At 36.4% G+C, this 19,074-nt stretch overlaps 1 protein-coding gene across 24 annotated transcripts in view; it reads right to left on the bottom strand.

Annotated features, from left to right (window-relative positions):
- Window positions 1-1,820: 1,820 nt before the first annotated feature.
- Window positions 1,821-19,074, bottom strand: part of NRXN1 (neurexin 1) — a 1,116,259-nt gene continuing 1,099,005 nt past the window's right edge. For all 24 annotated transcript variants that reach the window (XM_036873338.1, XM_036873339.1, XM_036873343.1 and 21 more), the window contains one exon: window positions 1,821-5,590. In XM_036873338.1, the coding sequence (XP_036729233.1) occupies window positions 5,283-5,590 (308 nt within the window). In that variant the 3' untranslated portion in view covers window positions 1,821-5,282. The remainder of the gene's footprint in view (window positions 5,591-19,074) is intronic.

Raw genomic sequence — 19,074 nt, 5'->3', positions numbered from 1 at the left:
TAGTAATATGTGTACGATGAGGACATTTCCTATAAACAGAATTTCAGCTATAGGTGCTATTTTTTTTAACATAACAAGAAATAAAAATGTAAATAATGTGAATGATTTAGCTCTCTGTTTGCTCAATAAGCATAAGCCTGGAATGAACATGAGATGGACATTAGAAATCTGATTTGCACTTAGTCTTAATTTTTGCATACTTATTACATGTTCAGAGAAAAATAAAGTTATGGGTTTTCATTACAACATGGTCCTTAAACACAGGCAACTTCTACATTTGGCGCTCAAAGGTGATTTTGTCCACTACTGGATAAAAATCAGCTGTGTAGGACTTAATAATGAGTAACGATACTGTACTTCAGTATAGTAAAATCAGAGTCCAAGGAATAGGGTACCAGTGAGAATTGACGCCTGAGCTAGGTGGAGTGAATGATTTATAGATCCCGTCTTCAAAAGTTTGTCCAAATCAAGGCCAAATACAGTCCAGAGAACTTTAATGTGATCACAGAAATTATACTAGTTATTTTGACATTTTTAGAAAATGAGAAGTTATGCTAGAAGAGTGGAGGAGTCAAGTTTTGCCCTAATTTTAAAAGTAATACTCAAAGGATGTTTTAAATTCTACAGTGATGAGCTTGAAATTAAAATTGGAATGATTTTTAAAAATAGATGCTTTGTGGCTAATTTTTAAAAGAAGGTGTAATCATTAATAAACAGCATTACGCATTAAACTAATTCCCTTTCTCAATAGATTGACCAACACATTAGGAGGAAATCATTCTGTATCCTGGTTGCAAGAAGACTTAGTTTCTCATGATCTTCCAATAGACAAGATACACTGAGTGAATCTCCACTTAAAGATGATTGGCAAGTTGATAGGTATTATCCTAACTAGTTGATATGTATTATGCCTTTCAACTTTGGCAATGTTAACATTTTGGACAAGATAATTGTTTGGGGGAGGCTTTCCTGCCCACTATAAGTTGTTTAGCAGCACCCCTAATCTCAACCTTGTACACGCCTGTAGCATTGCCCACCATCATGTCAATCAACACTGTCCAGACGGTACCTCATCTTCCCCACACCCACGCCCCACCCAGTTAAGAAGCATTGTTTAGAAGGCGGTCTCTTGAGGCATGCCTAATATCTTTCCTAGTGAACATATTTTCCCTGTGTCTAAAATTTGCCAATGATTTCGTGTCAGAAGACCATATGAGAGATGCAAGATAACAATTTATCTCAGCTGGCTAGTATTTACTACAATTGAACCGAATACAATCAATACAATACAATGAATTTCTCATGGATAGATAGAGAGTCCTGCATTTAAATCAAATAACCAATTTCATATGTACAAGTTAAAGGAAACGTCATGGAAAGAAATCTGATGATGGTAGTTGATCGCAAATTCATTATAATTGAAATAACTATTATAAGATTTTTCTTTAAAAAATGAAACCTTAAGTGTTAGTATTATAGAGAATAAACTTCAAATCAAGGAAGGTGATAAACCCATTATAATTTGGTCTTAAAAACACTATGGTCATTTTTGTATCACATTTTGAGAAGAACAGAGGTTCAAAAGAAGGGCATTAAGATTATGAGAACTTTAGCATCCATATAACTTAAGTAATGAAATGACCAAGGGAAACCAGAAAGTTAAGATTGAAGAAGAGAAAACCCAGGCAAGCATGGAAGGGGGATAACAATATTGGAAAGGTTGTCATGTGGAATATGGGGTACATTCTGTTTTGCACAAAGAGAATTAGAACCAATGAATAGAAGCTATAGGAGCCTAGAAATGAGGAATCACAACTAGGTAAATTTAATCACAAATTTACTTAACCTGAATTACATTGCTTTTTATAGAGAAAACCATATTTACGAAATCAGCATGTTCATGTATGAGATCGTGGTTTCACACATAGTAAGATGAACAGATGTAAACAAAAGTACATTTAGTGGCTGTATCTTTAAGTGTATCAATGTAGAGGTGCTTAATGAATATTAAAATCCAGAAAACAAGAGTTGGTATTCTTCCTCTGCTTGTCTAAGGACGGGTTTTCCTTTCAAATGCAGTCTTCCTTATGGTGCCACTTTGTCCCCAAAGGGTGTTGCAATTACTTTTAAAAAATCAATAAATCCACAGTAGTATTAAGAAATATTTTATTAACAAAACAGTAAATTCCACTTGCTTAGCATTTCCAATAATGGATAAGTTGGCCTTGCAACAGAAAAACAAAACAAAACAAAACCCTTAGATACCCAATCACACAAAGCACTAGAAGGGTAGGGTCATGTGGCCTTTCTTTGATGTCTTAGGGATTGACCACCTCACACATTATTGTAGTATTTGTTTTTTTTTTTTTTAAAGGCAACACATTACATGGATAAAAAAGAAGCATACTCAATCAGAAAAGTTACAGTCTAGAGATGTAATCAAATTTATGCCAGGTAGTGTGAAATCCTCTATTAACTGCCAACTATGCGTGGAACCCTGATACATTTGGTATGAAGATACTTGGGATCTTATTCATATCTTTTCTCTCCCTAGCTCGTGTTTCTCTCTTTTCTTTCCCCATTTACAAAGAAAGAAAGAAGAAAAAAAGAAAAAAAAAAACTGCTAGATTTTGTGTAGGCCAATAACATTAGAAATATTTTTACCGACAATATTGCATGACATTTTAAAATTTATGCTGGAAAGAAACACTGAAATCAATTCCAAACAACATGCTTCAGAGATATACTGCTTAAAAATATCATTATTTAAGTTATTTTCTATCACAATTTAGAATCTTTCCAGATGGAAACAAGTTCAAGTTCAGTAGATCAAATGGAAAAGCAACCATTTTTTTTAAACCTCAAGATGTAAATGAGTGGTTTTATATTTACCTTCTATTTCACTGGCTTTCCCTGAGTAAGACTGGATGAGAGGAAAACAACAACTACTTATGAATCCTTTAACCTGGCAAATTAAAAAAGAAGAAAATCTGAAACACAAGTAATGGATAATAAATTTTAGTTTTATACCTCTACTTTCTGGGTCATGAAAACCCTTTAAGACTTTTCATATATAGCAATTACTTGGCAACCATAGATGGTTGATTTGCTATGAATTATACATATATCTAAGGTGCTGTATGTCTGAAATCCAGGCCACGTCTTGGCTTTTTTCATCAACTGAAGTATCACAGAAGATGTTTTGCATTTTTTGCCTTTTCTGATTAAAGCTAATTGTAAAAGTATTCTTCTCTTCTATGAAATCTAATATCATTCTTTTAGGAGATGTTAAAGTAATGCGACCAATTTTTACTGAGGCATCACCTTCCAATCTAATATTGCATTTCCTTCTCATACTAATAATTTATTGCTATGAACATCATTGAAACAATATGCAAATACAAGTGAATAATCTATATGTTTCTACTACTTAATGTGTGTTAAACTAAAACTATATTTAATGATATATATGTAAAACCAGAAAAGTTAAATTATAGTCTATAATCAACAAATAATGATTTTCTTAAATGGATAGTAATACAGAATCAAAAATTACTGAAAATACTTTCTTAGTTGAGAAAGTGTTTACTTTCCAAAAATGTTTATCATGCACATCAGGTTCAGAGACTATATATATATATATATATATATATATATATATATATATATATATATATATAATTTTATTGGAAAAAAAGTTTTCATTTGCAGCAGCCAGGGTTAAGGTGTAGATCAACCAATTTTGCTTCCATAACCTTCCCACGTAATGGTTTATATTCATGCAGCAATATACCATTGATAGTCTACTTGATAAGGAAAGGTTCCATTTCATTAGGGACTAAAATCTTCTGGAGGTTTCCTGGGAGAATGATCTCAATGAAGCAAATCACCCCATTTGTCATCAATACCTTGGCACAATGATCTTCCTTTCTGCTTTTCAATTTGTCAGTAAATATTTGCTATTATATGTACGTCTGGGTCTTCCATCCTATCTGATGGATTCCTCTGGATTTGTGTGTGTGTGTGTGTGTGTGTGTGTGTGGGTGTGTGTGTGCGTGCATATTTGTGATCGTGAATGGGAAATGTATGTGGGAAATGTGAGTATTTGGGGGAGCAAAGATTATATGTATATAGTTTACCTTCTAAATCACACCTTTCATACAAATACTAAAACTTAACTGCAACAGAATGAAGGCTGTACATGTAAGGAAAAAAAAGTAGCTGAGTCTTTTTATATACATTCATACATATCTTCCTTAGAATAAACACTACATTGTAATTTTTTTTTAAAAAAGTAAGTAATTGTGGCAATTTATAATGGTGGCAAAAAAAAAAAAAAACCCTGAAATAATTGTTGATCTGATGTCATAAAACTCCCTATACTTAGCAACACTTATAACATTGAATTTACCAAAAATGGCTGAAAAGCAGAGATATATTTTGCATTTTCTATACAACAGGCTATAAAACGTCACTTATCACAGTCCAGAAAGCACACAGAAATGGATTTTATATAAACACATGTAATAACATATTAAGCGTGCATGAAAATTTCCCAATGATTGCATCTATACCCTCTTGTTTTTTTCTTTCTGTTTTGAAATTTTAGTGTGAAAATGTGCCTTATCTTTCACATTGTTGAAAATAAGGCCTCCATACTTTGTTTTTTTTGCCCTCACAACCAGAAGGGGGCTTTTTGAATGTGTTCCTACACAAGTCTTCAAAAAAGCCAGCACTTTGTTTCAAGTGCAAGTTCCAGCCACTGCTCCAGTTGTGCCAGGCGACGAACTCTGAAAAGGTCTGCAGGTTGAGTCACTCAAAAGGACAGTCTTCTCTGGCAATCAGACTAACTGACTTCTCGGGAAAGTGCTAGCACTTTGGCTAAATCCGGGATCATAGGTAGCTTCTTTTTCTGTGTTGTGTTTTGTGTTGTTTTTGTGTTGTGCCTCCCGATGTTGTAATACTCCTTTGCTTTACGAATGCGTGCGATCACCACTGTCTTTTAGAAATGTTCCAGCAACATAAAGACAGGCAGAGTAAATTAAAACACGGTGGATGTTAGGGAATTTATTGACCTCTGCTTTTTTTTTTTTTTTTCTTTTTTGGAGAAACAAGAGCATGAGATACTTGTTTTTATTTTTTAAAAACAGTCTTTCCTTCCTGATTGCATTCCCTGTCTTCTTTTTTATGTGCTTCATAAAAAGGAAAGTAAATAAGTTTATATTATGTCTCAGATAAAATGAAGACTATTTCTATACAAGGGTCCTTTTCAGATCTTGGGATCAGACGTAATACTCTTTATCCTTGTTTTTCTTGTTTTTGTTGGCGCTTTTCGCACTGCTGGGTTGTTTCTCCTTTACTACAGCCCCATTGGACTGTGCTGAGTTACTGATGTAGTTTCGACTCTCGTCCACGTGGTATGAGCCTTCATCCCGGTTTCGGTACTTGTACATGGCGTAGAGGAGGATGAGAATGCACAGGGCGGCGGCGGCTACGATCCCCACGACCATGCCCGTGGTGCTGCTGGACTCCCGAATCACTTCTGCTGAGCCTGGGTACGGCTCTCTCCCGCCTGCCCGGGTTGGGTTGGCTGTAGGAAAGAGGGTGAAAAAAAACACCAAGTGATTATGGAGTTTCCTGAATGCCAGAGAGCTACATTTACCGTCTATTTCCAGGCCTAATGGAATAGCATCGAATGCTCTCGGAAAAGGATACTGTTGCTAAATGTAGCAATTCCTATTCCTCTTGGTCACCAAAAACTAGGGACTGTGAATCAAAGATCGATTTTGTTAACAGGTTCTTGTAAGTGTAGCTCCAAATAAGCTCCATGTAGTTCTAAAGGGCCATGTTGATGTGTTAGGTGAAACACAATAAACTCAACATGGAGAATAAAATCATAACATCAAAATGACTCTACCCTATAATATTAGAGATTATCATTTTAGGAATCCAACTGATGTTGATACAAAATGCTTACGGTTAACTCTAGACTGAAACAAGATAGCTAAATTTAGGATTACTTCAGACATTGTATTGCCTCCTATTGCAATGAATACAGAGTTGAACAAAAAGATAATCCAGGCACTTTTAATAGTCTAATTGCCTACTTTTAAAAGTGTTATTTTAGGCTTCCCTGGTGGCGCAGTGGTTGAGACTCTGCCTGCTAATGCAGGGGACACGGGTTCAAGCCCTGGTCTGGGAAGATCCCACATGCCATGGAGCAACTAGGCCTGTGAGCCACAACTACTGAGCCTGCACTTCTGGAGCCTGTGCTCCGCAACAAGAGAGGCCACGATAGTGAGAGGCCCACGTACTGCGATGAAGAGTGGCCCCCGCTTGCCGCAACTAGAGAAAGCCCTCGCACAGAAACGAAGACCCAACACAGCCAAAAAAATAAATAAATAAATAAATAAATAATAAAAGTGTTATTTTAGTCACAATTTTACAAACTAAAACAACTAATTTTCTTTTCTGTTAGAGGTTTATTTGTTAACATCGGTATGTGTGTATGTTATTCATTCACTGGCAGTGGCTGAGTGATCACCAAAACTAAATTTGAGAGGAGAAAGCAAGAAAATATTTTTAAAGACCATCTAGACTGGTTTTGAGTCGAAATTCAGTACCTAGTAGATGATCATAAATAAAGGACTGGCTGCCCCACTTTTATTTAACTGACAAACCCTCATTCAATCTTTCCAAAGTACAAAGTTCTTCCTTGGGTACAAGAAATGGATCCCAGGGTGCATTACTATTTTCTCCAAGGCCTAGTCGGGCACTGAAACTGACCACAGATGGGGAGAAAAGTCCTGGGATTTAGTTTAGAGATAGCAGGAGGGGGGAGCGGCTCTCTTCCTCTACGTAATAAATTTACTATTATTATTATTTAAAAGAATTTAAAAGAAAAGGAGCTGTAGAGAGATAAGATTCTATCCCATCTCTGATCACAGGTCATTTTTCTCTAAGGATTGTGTTTTCTCTTTCTCTGAATCTCCATCCTCTCCCTTGTCTTACAGAAAAAAGATAACTTTTCAGATGTAATGAATTAAAAATGCTATAATTTTCAAAATGTTATTCTTTGTAAGTTATGCATAATGAACTTAAATAATCTCAAGATTGCATAAATAGTGTGTATATGTGGAAGGTGTGTGTGTGTATATATACACACACCAGAAACTGAACAGTTCAAAAAAGCTAAAATGGTACTTTTATTTCACTATCACTAGTAATTTTATATATGTATATATATATATATATACACACACACATATATATATGTATGTGTGTATATATATATATATACACACATACATACATATATATATATATATTTTTTTTTCCCCCCCGATAGGGAGGGGGATTTCTTTTTTATACCCACTAACCCTTAAACTCTTCAACGGTGTTTCGGGTGGCTAAGCAAGAGGTCTTTTTCTTTTTTGGCCGTGCTATGCAGCATGTGGGATCTCAGTTCCCTGAGCAGGGATTGAACACGTGCCCCCTGCATTGGGAGTGCAGAGTCTTAACGACTGGACCACCAGGGAAGTCCCTATTTTTTTATATTTCTACAAAAGTTCCTATTAGTTACTGGGAATCATTTTCCTACCACATAGCACTATGCTGCTTTGTAATTCGATTTTCAAACATCACCAAGATTTCATCTGCCTAAATGTGGGTTTCTTGTCGTCACTTCCCTTTCCTTTCCCAAATAAAGCCTTACAAATATAGTCACTTACAAAGGAATAGCTCTCAGTCTCAAAGCAGCCATTTGTTCTGGAGCTACAAAACGTAGCAGGTGAAACCTTTGTATGCTGAATGTATCCCTGCTTGTTTTACAAAAGCTCATGTAATGTTGAATAAAGAAGCCTTGGAGTTGCTTCTGTGGCTGAGGCAGAAGGAGACAAAGACTATAATCCACAGCATTTGATTACAGGAAATTAATTTCCTCTCAAGAAGAATAGAACCTACTGCAGGAACTCTGTCACTACCTGACAAACCAAAGGCAGCACTTTCTCTCTCAAATACAGTCATCTTTGCCAAAGTCTGCCAATTAGCTCAGCTGCTAACTTTCACTAAATGACAACTTTCTACTTGCTCATTTTGTGAAGCATTGTTTTACCATGGTCTCTCAAGAGCTAGAAAAGGGGTTTTATTTAAATATTACCTAAATCATTTCCCCGCACCTGATGGAATGCTTTCATTTTAAACACATTTTCATAATTACCTCACTTTGTCTGTCAGAAAAGAATGGGGAGAATGGAGAAAAAATCCTAATCGTGTAGCTCATGATAGTCAGACTTGAGAGTTTTAATGGAATGCAGGGTTTACATTTTCTAAACTAAGAATATATATGTCCTTTTTTTTTCCATTTAGGAATTTGTATTGTAAATGGACCATCTTATCAAAGAATTTTAATTTTATTTTTATTGGCTCAGATAGTTCTGATATGTTTTCACAACTGTAAAAGGAGCGCACCAAAACCAAACTGGTGGTAAAACCAGAATGAGATTACAAAGACCAAAGCAAAGCCTCAAACGCTTCCATTTTGCCATAGAGCCATTTGAGAAATGCCTCCTGTTTAAGGAAAATACTTGTCTTTTTTGCAACTCTAACCAAAAGGTTGCTTCGCATGCAGGCCTGAAACATCTCTGTAACCCATATATAAACAAAGATTCTAAATATCATAAAACTAGCCTACCAAAAAAACCCTCCACAAACCCAGTGATGAAACATTTTATCCCTTTTTTTCCCTGATTCACATTAAAAATTAATAACCACCACAGGTATTATTTTAGGCCTATTTGGAATATGCAGTTGCTTCCATATCTAACTGATTATTTAACAATTTTATTTTCTGTTTATGCTTCCAATCTGAAAGCTAAGTGATAATTTTCTTAACTTCTGTGCTAAGATCAGAAGTATTTATACACTTAAGGGTTAATGGGACATCTCTCCCAGATGTGCAACAAAAGGCTAGAGAAATGTAAATATTTTCATGAATTATAAATGTGGTTCCCATATTGATTGTCATTAATGGTTTATTTTGATGATCACTGAAAAATCTCTGAGGAATTTCATATTAATTTAAATGTAGGTAATAGCATAAATGGCTAAAAAGGCTAAACACCTTCTTATATAATTTGGTTAAACTTTTTTATTAAAAAATAGTCATCTCTTCACCATTCATGACAATATGAAGAAAGGAATTTAATCAGAAACCTCCATAAGCAATTCTTATATCTCATGGATTTGAGTATTTTGCATTCTCTTTACACTGCCTAGTAAACTAAATCAAGACATTCTAAATAATTTTTAAAAATCTACAAGTGTTTTTTTCTCAGCAGTGCTAAAAAACAAATAAATTAACTAAATTTTACTTTCACTCTGTCTCCCTTTCTTTGTTGTAGCAGTGATGAGAACACTTAAAAAACAGGTAAAAGAGAATATAAGAGAGGTGCTGATCTATTTCCAATAGCCAGGACATGGAAGCAACCTAAGTGTCCATCATCAGATGAATGGATAAAGAAGATGTGGCACATAAATACAATGGAATATTACTCAGCCATAAAAAGAAATGAAATGGAGGTATTTGTAGTGAGGTGGATGGAGTTAGAGTCTGTCATACAGAGTGAAGTAAGTCAGAAAGAGAAAAACAAATACAGTATGCTAACACATATATATGGAATCTAAGGAAAAAAAAAAAAAAGGTCATGAAGAACCTAGTGGCAAGACGGGAAGAAAGACACAGACCTACTAGAGAATGGACTTGAGGATATGGGGAGGGGGAAGGGTGAGATGTGACAGGGTGAGAGAGTGGTATGGACATATATACACTACCAAATGTAAAATAGATAGCTAGTGGGAAGCAGCCGCATAGCACAGGGAGATCAGCTCGGTGCTTTGTGACCACCTAGAGGGGTGGGATAGGGAGGGTGGGAGGGAGGGAGACGCAAGAGGGAAGAGATATGGGAACATATGTGTATGTATAACTGATTCACTTTGTTATAAAGCAGAAACTAACACACCATTGTAAACCAATTATACTCCAATAAAGATGTTAAAAAAAAAAAAAGAGAGAGAGGTGCTGAAAGAAAGGAACAGGTATAAATTAGCAGTAAGTCTCTGAATAGTCAAAAGTTAAGTGATTTGTAAGTAAAACTAAGCTAATGTAGCCTATTCATTACATGGGGCTCAGAGGTACAAGGAGCCCAGATCAATGGAAAACTTCAATAGGACTGACTGATGATGGGCAAAGAATAAGCCAAGGCATTTACATGTTATCGGTGTAACTGGAAATGGGCAAGTATTCAACTCCACCCATACTTTGACTTCAGGCTAGCTTGCTAGCAAAAAAAAAAAAAAAAAGTAGAAAAAAAGTAGAGTAGATGAAATATCCTAAGGGTTTAGGCCTATATACCCTATTTTAATGATTCATAAAATAAAAAAAAATCATCATGAATTACACATAGTTTATGTGGACACTATAATAATAGATTATTTTACTTAATCAAAAATTTCTCATGTAATTCTATCTTCATTTTACTGAAGGATGCCAGTCATCACATACCCCTGAGAGAGAAAAAATGGTAGTGGTAGGTCTACTACATGTGGGGAAAGTGCACGTGCACACCTTAATGGCAATATGAAGCCCTTTGATTTTTGCTGGTATTTTTGCCTAAATGACTCAAAAGCTACTGATAATAGTGGTGAGGACAAAAGGCTGTCACAAGGGTTATAACCTCTTTCATATAAGCCACTTCTCATCCAAATGGCTATGGAAATATTTCTGGGACTTGTGTACAGATAGTGTTATCTTAAGGGCAGATAAAAATTTATTTTAATTCTCTCTCTTTCTCTCTCTCTCTCTCTCTCTCAAATATCTGGCAAGATCTGATGGTCTCCAATTTTCCATATGGCCTGCTTTGGCCCAGATTTATCAAGAATATTATAAGCTAGCTCTATGAATTTTCTTGTTTTTCATTGTCGAATTATTTCTCTGATTACTTAGAAAGGAATAGTCTTTCAGGTACTAGGACAGTTATTAACATATTTCCACATGATACCCTAAACCAATTTACTCATATCAGGTAATAATTCATTGTAAAGAATGCACAGTAAGTGTAAAAGACATATTCCAGGGCCTTGTCACATAAAAAGAATAATAAACCCATTTGTTGCTCTGCACAAAAAAAGTTAAAAAGTGAAATATTTAAAATTTTAACTTATCCTTAAACTTGCTGAATAGTTATTTTAAAACTACCACCACAGAAAAAGAAATCGTCCTGATGTACGTTCCTTCTTTATTTTTGATAGTCCTTGGCACTGTATCCGTGAAAGAATATGATTTCCCCAAATAGGAACTAATTTAGATCCAGTTAAGAAATACCATAGAACAAACATGTTTAAGAGACACAACTGGCTAAAGAACAGAGTGGAGAGGACCACGTGGCAAGTCTTACTTCTTACCAGCTCCTCTGGTCCTTGGTCACCCACTCCATGCTCCCGCCTATTCTTTCTCCTACTTCCTCCCCGTCCCTACCTCTTCTCTGCATCCCTCTCCCAGCTCTTGATATCCCTCTAGGTGGCCCTCGGAGAGCACAATGGGTGTGTCCCTCCCCACTCAGTAAAGGAAGAAGGCCAGGCCAGCGAGGGTCAGGACTCTGCCTCTTCGAGTTGGTACATTACTCAGCCGGGTGTTCAATGAGGGACAAAACTTATTGCCAAGTTCCTGATTTCACGTCACACTTTAAAATTGTCCCTATGGCAAAGAAAAAAAAAAAGGTCTCAATGTGATTGTTTCATTAGAACACAGCCTTGGTGCTTTATAGTGGTCCGCTTTATTTTAAAATTTAACTTTCTAAATTTGTTTACAGAATAAAATTCTATGCTTTATCAAATGTTTTATGACCAATTTCAAAAAACTTTGATTATGAAGCAGGGAAGATGAGGAGCACATGAGGCCATTCAGCTTTGCACTGGAGCCTATGTTTACCAGTTTGCCACTGTTTGATTGTGTCTGGTCATAACCACAGTCTATGCACATGGGAGAATAAAGCCCTCATTGACTCAGCAAGATGATTCACAACTGAAGTTCTAAGATAACTCTGCATTTTTGAAAGGTAAATTTTTGAATATTAATGAATTTTTCCAAAGAGGTTTCACTGTGCAGTGGAAAGCATCTGACATCCTTTAGTTATTCTTTCTTTCCATTCTGAGATTAGAAACATGTAATCAAATATTGTTATTGAAAAACAAACCTGCTCTTGATTTATGTTTTTACATAATGTTTTACACGTGAAACGATGCTTAAAGTCCTAATTCCTGTTACATAAAATGAGGGTTCGGTGAGTGGTGGGACCTTGTATTTCTGATGACGAGTTTACCAAGGCAATAACCATGTCATCAGATGTTCTTTTTATCACTCAAATTGTCACTTTTATGAAACTATTTTGTATCCTTGGATGAGCTATTCTTTCACTGTAATCTGATTATATTTATGTTGTTTCCAAACTTAGCTTTGCAGGGTGACAATGTTGTTTCCAGGCCATTTGTATTGCTGGTTTTATTTCTTCAATATAGACTGTTAGTGTATAGGTACCTCATCAGCCATGACCCTGCCACATACAGGATGAAGCAAGAGTTTCACTATATACTGATAACAAGGAAAATTCAGCTTTTAAGCTTTAAGAAAAAAAAGAAGTGTAAGAGATTACCAATATTGAGAAATAATAAAGAATAAAATATACCAATGATAAAAAAAAATGGAACTTGAGCTATATATTTCAGACCAGGAGGAGTAGATACAGGGTCATAAAACATTATGCTCAACATATATCATTCTGCTATCTGAAAATTATTAGACCACCTGCCTTACAATAATCCTTTTGAAAAACTATTGGAAAGATGCATTTACTGAATTTTTTTTTTCACTTAAAAGTCTTTGACCAGTCTTTCTGGTTTTACCATAGATTAAACTAAAAGTAATCAATTTAAAATTTCTGTCTCCACCCCAATGAAGAAAAAGAATTGCTTAAAATGATCCCATTAGACCACAGTTCTGCACTGTGTCTTAATAGATGTGAAGTTATTATAATTCTAAGCTAGCCTTGAAAATGGTTTCAGATTTATAAGGGAAGATATGACTTTTCCAGTACCCAGTTTTACTAATACTGTGAAAAGAAAATTGGAATTGTAGGCTCCTGTGGTGTTTGTGAATTGAGATTAGCACAAGTGTTTTCTCCATCACCAAAAAAGAAAATTATTTTTTTCATTTTTGTATTTCAATACAACATAGGCCAAAAGAAACAATTATGATGTACTCACTCATAAGAATGCAAGTTTAAGTACCACAGTTGCAGGAAAGCAGGTAGGCAGTGATTTATGTGATATGCATGCATCTCAACTCACACTGTGGTTTATTGAGAGGTGATGAATGCCTGAATGCCGGATGTTTCAAATCCTTCCCTGCTCACCAGCTCCACCCATGCCCTGCACATTTTGATGTTTGCTACTGCAGGTCAAACAAATGGCTTGAAGGAGGTCATGCCTGATACATCTCAACCCCTACCCAATCAATTGGAGATTCAGATAGAACTTGGAAATCAATAAGCCTTTACTACCTGCCTGGCTGCTGGGACTAACATTTTCCTCTGCTACTTTCAAAGCCACCAAGTCACGTGTATGAAGGGAAATGCAGGGGCCACCACTGTGGGATTGAGAGGATCATTTTCTTCACCAGATATCTAGGCGTTGCATGAGAAGGCGTGCAAAACACAGAAAAATTCATAGTGTGCCTGAAGGACAGGGAGTACCAACTAGGACAGCTGCTACCTCAGATGGCACCACATGGAACAGAAAAGGCAATGGACAATCACATCATGTGTGACATTGGTGACACTGAAAATAAATAGAGGAATACACATTCTCCCTCATCTCTGAGAGAAGCCATAAGATCATGGCTATGTGTCCACAGCTTAGTCGTCTACAAGCTTCATAGACTTTTTACATGGCCATTGTGCCCATAAGGTCTTATTAGAATCCTTGAAATTGTCATGGTGTTTACTAAAGTACCAATGTGACTACTGTTCTCACAGCTCTTCATGGTCTGTCCGCAGCTACCTACTCAAGTTTGTCTTCCGTTTCTCTCAAAGAAAGTGACAGTCATAATTTTATTACCATCTCCCAGTTCCCATACACCAATAAAAGTTCTACCTTCATGCCTGACTCATATGCCCTTTTTTTTCCAGCCTGGCTGAATATTACTTATTTCTCAAGACTTAGCTTAAATGCTCCATCTTTTGTGATGTTTTCTCTAAGAATATTCCCTCCTGCTGTCCATCAATTATATGGTGAGCACAGTTATGTTCCAGGGACTATACTAGGTCCTGGGGGTAGAGGAGTTAACCAAACACACTTGATGTCTGCCCTCATGGACGCTGAAATATAATGAGGGAAAGAGACATACAACAAAAATCACACAGTTAGGCTTAAAGCAATAACCGGAACATGTGTAATGAAGGAAAATGGTAGGTACCACGCAGGAGTAGAACAGAGGTTTCTGATTTAGACTGGGGAGTCAGATAGACCTTTCTGAGGTTGTAACATTTATGCTGAGACGTGGAAGATCAGTGGAGAGTAGGCCAGTGAAAAGTGGGCAGAAGAATCTTCTAATCAGAAGGAACCACATGTGGAATGACCTTGAGGAAGAAAGGAGTTTGCTTTTCAGGAACTAAACGAATGCCAGAGTGGTGGCAGCATATTGAGTTTTGGGGGAAAGTGAGAAGAAATTTGAAGGTGGACCTGAAACTTACATAGATTACAGTCCACGGAATGAAGCCTTATATCAAAAGATCATCACATTTGACTCCATAAATAATAACAATTTTACGTGGAGAAAGGTATCACTAACAGAGTGAAAATGCAGAAGAGAAAGGAGAGGAGAAATATCTGTAGTACATATGACAAACCAAGAGTTAACACCTATAAAATCTACAAAGCGTGTATCAATTGCTATAGAAAAAGGCAAAAACCCACTAGAAAAATGGACAAAAATACAGACAAGCAAGTGGAGAATAGAAGATCTACACAGGTGATAAATGTAGGACAAGATGCTCAATTTCACTAGAATGGAAGTCAAAATAAAATAAGGAGGATTTTTTTTTTTTGCCAACAACATTGGAGAAATAAAGTAGAATTAAAGAAATAGTGACAATTTGGTTAGAACATTTGCTTGGGAAACAGACAGTTGTGCTGGTGAGAATATGAATTCCTCAATAATTTTTAGTAATCTAGTACCATCTATCAAAATTTAAAAGGATTAAATTGCAGCTGGCTGATGGGTGGATGTGAGTTCATTATAGAATGCCTTCTAATTTATTATATGTTTGAAATTTACAATAGTAAAGTTAAAAAATACACAAATATTTTAATCAAGCAATCTCAGTTTGAGAATATAGTCTAAAGAATTAAATACACCAGCATGCAGATGTATAAATACAGGATGCTTGTTATCACATTTTGAGGAGAAAAGAAAAAAGGACAACTTAAATGCTCGTTAACAGGGTTATGGTTGAATAAATTATTCAGCCATAATTGCACAATTTATTGGACACCCTTAATTATGGCACACTTATAGCCTAGAATTTTAACAGAGTTAAAAATAGGAATTACAGAAAATTCTGTTGACCTAAAAGATGTCCATAATACATTAGAAAGTAGAAAACCAAATTTAATTCATAGAGTGTGCTTCTATTTTTCTATGGCAAGAGAGAAAAACAACCCTATATTTATATATGTTCATAGGAACATGGTGAAAGATGTATGAAAGATCCATGCCAAGCTGTTATCATTGGTTAATGAATGGAGATGGGAAAAAAGGAAAAAATAAAATCAAGTAGAAAAAATTAATTAAAAAATTTCAACAAACATGTATTGAGTAACAACAATTTACCAGGTACCGCATAAGGTGTTCATAACAACATACATAAGACAGCCATGGGTTCCACCTTCTTAGAACTTTCAGTATATTTGAAATAAAACAGAAAATATAAGAAAACAAACAGGACAATTTTAAATTTAAAAAATTCAATGACACAAGAAGGCACAAAAATTGGGTGCTAAGAAAATAATGAGGGAGAGGCTTTACACAGGTCATCAGCAAAGGGCAGCCTCAGTAGAAGTTATTTGGAATGAGTCTTAAAGCAGGAGAAGGATCCACGCCTTCCAGTGTGAACCCTGGAAAGTCAGCAAGGATTTCTCAAGAAGGAAGATATGAGATAGGATGGCCTGAAGCTGGCAAGAACAGAATCAAGAAGACATATGGGAGAATCTGGAGAAAATCCATCTTTATCCCAGTCTTCTCTCAACCACATATTACATCAACTATTTTAGTATGGATACTATACTATTGTGAAATCTTACTTACATGTTTCATTTCTGTTGGGTTGTTTCTTCTCTTTCAGACTAGACTGCTACTCCTTTGATAGCAGTCACAGTGTCCTGTGACTCTGTTTCTCTTTTCCACCAATTCCCTCACCTCCAAACATCTAATGAAGGCTGAACACATGAGCTGCAAAATGTATGTTTTCTGACTGATTAGAGGAAGAGATTTTTGTAAGTTCATAAATTTTCAGGAGTGGACTGGGGTGGATATAACCATGAAGAAAATGTGAGAGATCTTTGATTTCAAAGTTTTGAGTAAAGGTAATAAACAAGTGGGTAAAACATTGATGGTAATTACATACCTCTTTATAAAATACTTTTACCTCAATACTTTCCTAACTCCCACCTCCTATAACATCTTCAATAAAAGAAGTAAAGATGGTATTTATTTAATTAAGCCAGAAAGCACTTCTCTGCTTAAGTGAATTGGGATCAATGTGCTTCAACGCAAGTATTGTATCTGCATTTACTTTCCCTATGCCTCCAAGTACAGGCTGCTTAATTCCAGTGACTAAGCACTAAGTTATTTAAAGTCCACCAAGTTAGCAGTCTTCAGTTTGATTTGTTTGGGTGCCTTACTTATATTGACCTTATCTGATACCCACAGCACTACAAATAGTTGAGAGCTAATTTGGAGCTCTTTTCTCAAATTCAGCAGAGCAGTTGCAGAAGTTTCTAGGGTATTTTTTATTCCTGTTGCTATTTGAGTGAGAAAGTTGAAAAGGGCCTCATCAGTCAGGTCAAACTTTCCATAACTGTCAAGTAGAAGAAAGGCCATATAGGCAGTAATTGAGAAAGTCAGTTTCAAAGCTGGGGAGTGTGGAGATTCTACATGTGTTTTTCATAAAAATGTACCACATTTCAGAAAACGCAAGAGGAGCTATATTTTGAAATGGAGATGATACTATCCGTTATTGATCTCTACTCAACTAAACTCTTTGATAGCAAAACAGCTTCTTTTTCTGGGAGGTCAACGACTAAAACACCAGGAAATACATACACCCAGAAGTCACTTTTCTTAAGATGTATTTTACTTTTTTACATATAGAAAGTTGAACAGTCGCTCTTTACACAAACCAGGGGATTCATTCCAAGGAATCCTCAAGACTGGAACCTGGAATTTGAGGGGAACCTGGTTTATAGGAAGACAAAGGTGCCACTACGATTATAGCTGGAGTAATGTGGGGTGTGTATGTGAGTGTGTGTACATGCACGTGTGCATGTGAATATTGCTGTGTTCCTTCCAACTCTCTGACAGAAGTTGCTACAGTCACCTTTATTTTCTCATAATTTATAGGTAAAATCAGGCTTCTGCAGAGCTCCAGGGAAGATTTCATAATACCTTGGGATTAACTTACTTAAATGTATTGCATTATTAAAACCCCCTTTGTTAACTTCCTCCCAAATGGTACATGGATTTACCCTTAGTAGATATAATAATTTCATGTGACTTAACTGTCAACTGATGCTCAACACGGCTACTATGCCTTCTGACTCACTGCAAGGCTGAAAATTTTTTCTTATTTTAGTTACTTAGTTAGCAACTGTTACCTTTATTGAATTATTATTATATGGTAGGCTCTGGGCTGTGCACTTCACACACATTATTTAATTTTTTCCTCACAACAACTCTGCAGTTGTTATCATGACTTTGCAGGAAAGGACACTGAGTCTCAAAGAGGTTATGCTATGTATGCTTCCCAAGTGGCATCGCCAGGATTCAAACTCAGGTGTGTCTGTGGCTATTACAGTTTCATACATTCAACGTGTTGGCACTTATGACTGTAAAACCATTTGTTATTATTCCCAAATTTTCCCTTCCCTGTAGAACTGAACCCTTTAGGCCTCTCTTCTAAGCAGCTGTCCATTTCCACCTCTTCCAGCCACATTCCACCACACCTCCTGCCATCTATCTGTCCTTTCCAGTAAAAGGAGTTTGCATTCCCACAGAGTCTTAGGAAAGCATAGCAAAAAAGTGGTAAAAAAGAATTTTTTTAGATTCTAGTCCAGGCACTGCCCCTAACTTACTGAGTGACCCTTAGCAATTCATTACCCTCTGCTTACATTCTTTCATCAGAGACATAATGGTGATACATTATTTATCTCCCAGGGTCCCTGTGAGGATACCACCTGGTGGATAAATGTGCCAGTGCTCTGAGAAGGATAAAGTGCTGTGTAAAAAACAACGAGGGGGGCTTCCCTGGTGGCGCAGTGGTTGAGAATCTGCCTGCTAATGCAGGGGACACAGGTTCGAGCCCTGGTCTGGGAAGATCCCACATGCCGTGGAGCAACTAGGCCTGTGAGCCACAACTCCTGAGCCTGCGCGTCTGGAGCCTGTGCTCCGCAACAACAGAGGCCGCGATAGTGAGAGGCCCGCGCACCGCGATGAAGAGTGGCCCCCGCTCGCCGCAACTAGAGAAAGCCTTTGCACAGAAACGAAGACCCAACACAGCCAAAAATAAATAAATAAATAGTAAATTTAAAGAAAAAAAAAACAACGAGGGTCCGATTATATTTCCTGTGTCTTCCACACAAAAGGTATTGAATCGTCAGCCTTCCCAACGATGAGACAACTCTGTGATACGCACAGTACACCACGGCTCAATCAGTTGCGGCAGTGACCACCACAGACGTTATCTC

This window comes from Balaenoptera musculus, chromosome 13 (assembly GCF_009873245.2).
Source record: "Balaenoptera musculus isolate JJ_BM4_2016_0621 chromosome 13, mBalMus1.pri.v3, whole genome shotgun sequence".
NCBI classification, from domain to species: domain Eukaryota; kingdom Metazoa; phylum Chordata; class Mammalia; order Artiodactyla; family Balaenopteridae; genus Balaenoptera; species Balaenoptera musculus.
Note: the sequence above shows the minus strand (reverse complement) of the source record. Positions and strands in the feature narration are given on the sequence as shown.